The sequence below is a fragment of the Penaeus chinensis genome, chromosome 39 (assembly GCF_019202785.1).
Source record: "Penaeus chinensis breed Huanghai No. 1 chromosome 39, ASM1920278v2, whole genome shotgun sequence".
Taxonomy (NCBI): domain Eukaryota; kingdom Metazoa; phylum Arthropoda; class Malacostraca; order Decapoda; family Penaeidae; genus Penaeus; species Penaeus chinensis.
In genome coordinates, this window is record NC_061857.1 from 14600194 (window position 1) to 14602075 (window position 1882).

At 49.9% G+C, this 1882-nt stretch overlaps 1 protein-coding gene across 1 annotated transcript in view; it reads right to left on the minus strand.

The window, feature by feature from the left end:
• Positions 1–593: 593 nt before the first annotated feature.
• The window catches only part of LOC125046467 (programmed cell death protein 7-like), a 77888-nt gene continuing 76599 nt past the window's right edge, over positions 594–1882 (minus strand). The window contains exons 2-3 of the mRNA XM_047644246.1: positions 1398–1882; positions 594–686 (exon numbers count right to left, since the gene is read on the minus strand). The exon at positions 1398–1882 is cut by the window's right edge and continues 649 nt beyond it. Coding sequence (XP_047500202.1) covers positions 594–686; positions 1398–1882 — 578 coding nt within the window. The remainder of the gene's footprint in view (positions 687–1397) is intronic.

A 1882-nucleotide genomic window follows, 5' to 3' on the forward strand; every position in this document is an offset into this window, starting at 1 on the left:
TCTTTTCTTTTCGCCTTCTCTTTCTTTTTATTTTTTGCCTTCTTCTTCTACTTCTTCTGTTTCTGCTTTTTTGTCTTATTATTTTTATTATTTTCCCTCTACTTCATCTTCCCTCTCTTCTTCTTCTTCTTCCTCTTTTTCTTTTGCTTCTTCTTCTTTTCCTTCTGCTTTTTCTCCTTCTTCTTTTCTTTTCTCTTTTTCTCCTTTTCTTTTTCTTCTTCTCCTTTTCTATCTTCTCATCATCCTTCTCTTTGTCTTTCTCTTTCTTCTCCACCTCCTTCTCCTCCTCCTCCTTCTTCTTCTTCTCTTCCTTCTTCTTCGTCTTCTCCGTCTTTTTTTTTCTTCTTCTTTTCTTCTTTTCCTCCTCCTTTTTATTTTTCTTCTTCTCCTCCTTCTCCTTTTCTTTTTCTTTCTCTTTCTGCTTCTCCTTTTCTTTCTCTTTCTCTTTCTCCTTCTCCTCCTTCTTCTCCTTCTTCTCCTTCTCCTCCTCCGCCTCCTTATCCTTCTCTCTCTCTCTTTCCCCACAGATTCTCCTTTCTTAGAGACCATCATTCATTTTTTTATTTCCTCACTCATCTCGCATGGCAAGGTCCCTAGAAGCCACTATTGGTATATTCACGACGTGGTCCCCCAAGTAACGCGTCCTCGAGGAACATGATGGTCGTTATAACCTTAGCTATAACGACCTGTAACGACTTACAACTACGACCTCCTGCTTCCTTACATTTGTTTGGTGTTTATTGCTCTTTTTAGTGAATCATATCATCTCGTAATTATTCTTACGACTTGGCTTATGCATTGTTATATTTCGATTCAGGAAAGATTATCTAGAGAGGGAGTTTGTTGAAATAAGGAAGAAGGAGGAGGAGGAGGAGGAGAAGAAAAACGAAAGAAATAAAATAAAAAAATAGATGAGAAATGATAAAAAGACAAGAAAATGTGGAACAGAGTACGGTAAGATATAAGAGAGATGATAAAGGGTCAGGGTAGAACAAGGGGATATGAAGATGTGGGATGAAGAGAGGAGGGAAGAAGGGCAAATGAAGTAGCGGGGAATAAAGAGGGTGGAATGACAAGGGTGAGAGATGTGAATGTCATACACGAGCCCACTGATGGACACAAGAGGGTCTTCCGTTCGGGGTGAAAAATGTGCACGAGAATTATAATGAAAAATGAAAATGGGAGTGAAGGTTGCGTCGATCATAGTGATTGAAGTTATAGTGATTGCATTGATAGTTAAGGACACTTTGATTTGCGGGAAGGTGGCGACGGGGATGCGAATGGGGAGGAGGAGGAGGAAGATGGTAATGAACATGGTTTAATGTTCATCTTTATCATTTCGAGGGTGCTTATCGTGGCAGCGAAGGTGCTACGGAAGGTGAGTGATGTCGGCCTACCGAGAAATCCGCCGCTGCGGAGGAGACGTGCAGGTCGAGGGCGTCGTGCGTGGTGTGGGCGCGGCGGGGCGGGCTGTGGGCGTGCAGGACCTCGCGCCCCCAGCCCGAGCAGGGGGGCGGCGCGACCACCTGGCTGGCCCGCCCGCACCGCGCGTCCGGGCACATGCAGGAGGGCGGGGGCGGGGGCAGGGGCGGCCCCGCCAGGCTGCACGACACACACTCCCCCCCTCGGCCGCCCGGGCCCCCCCAGCCTCCGCCGGAGGTGACGACGCTGGGGTACACGTGCGCCGCGAACGACCTCCTGAGGCTCGGGTAGTCGTCCTCGGGGCACAGGTCGGGCTGGCACTCGCGGCAGCTGTCGCCGCATGCGTCGTCGGCGAGCGGGGGCGCAGGCCGCAGCGACGTCAGCGGCGGCGGGCAGCACGGCAGGTGGTGCGTGGGCGGCGGCTGCGGCAGGTGGTGCGCATCCGACGCCGACCGCATGC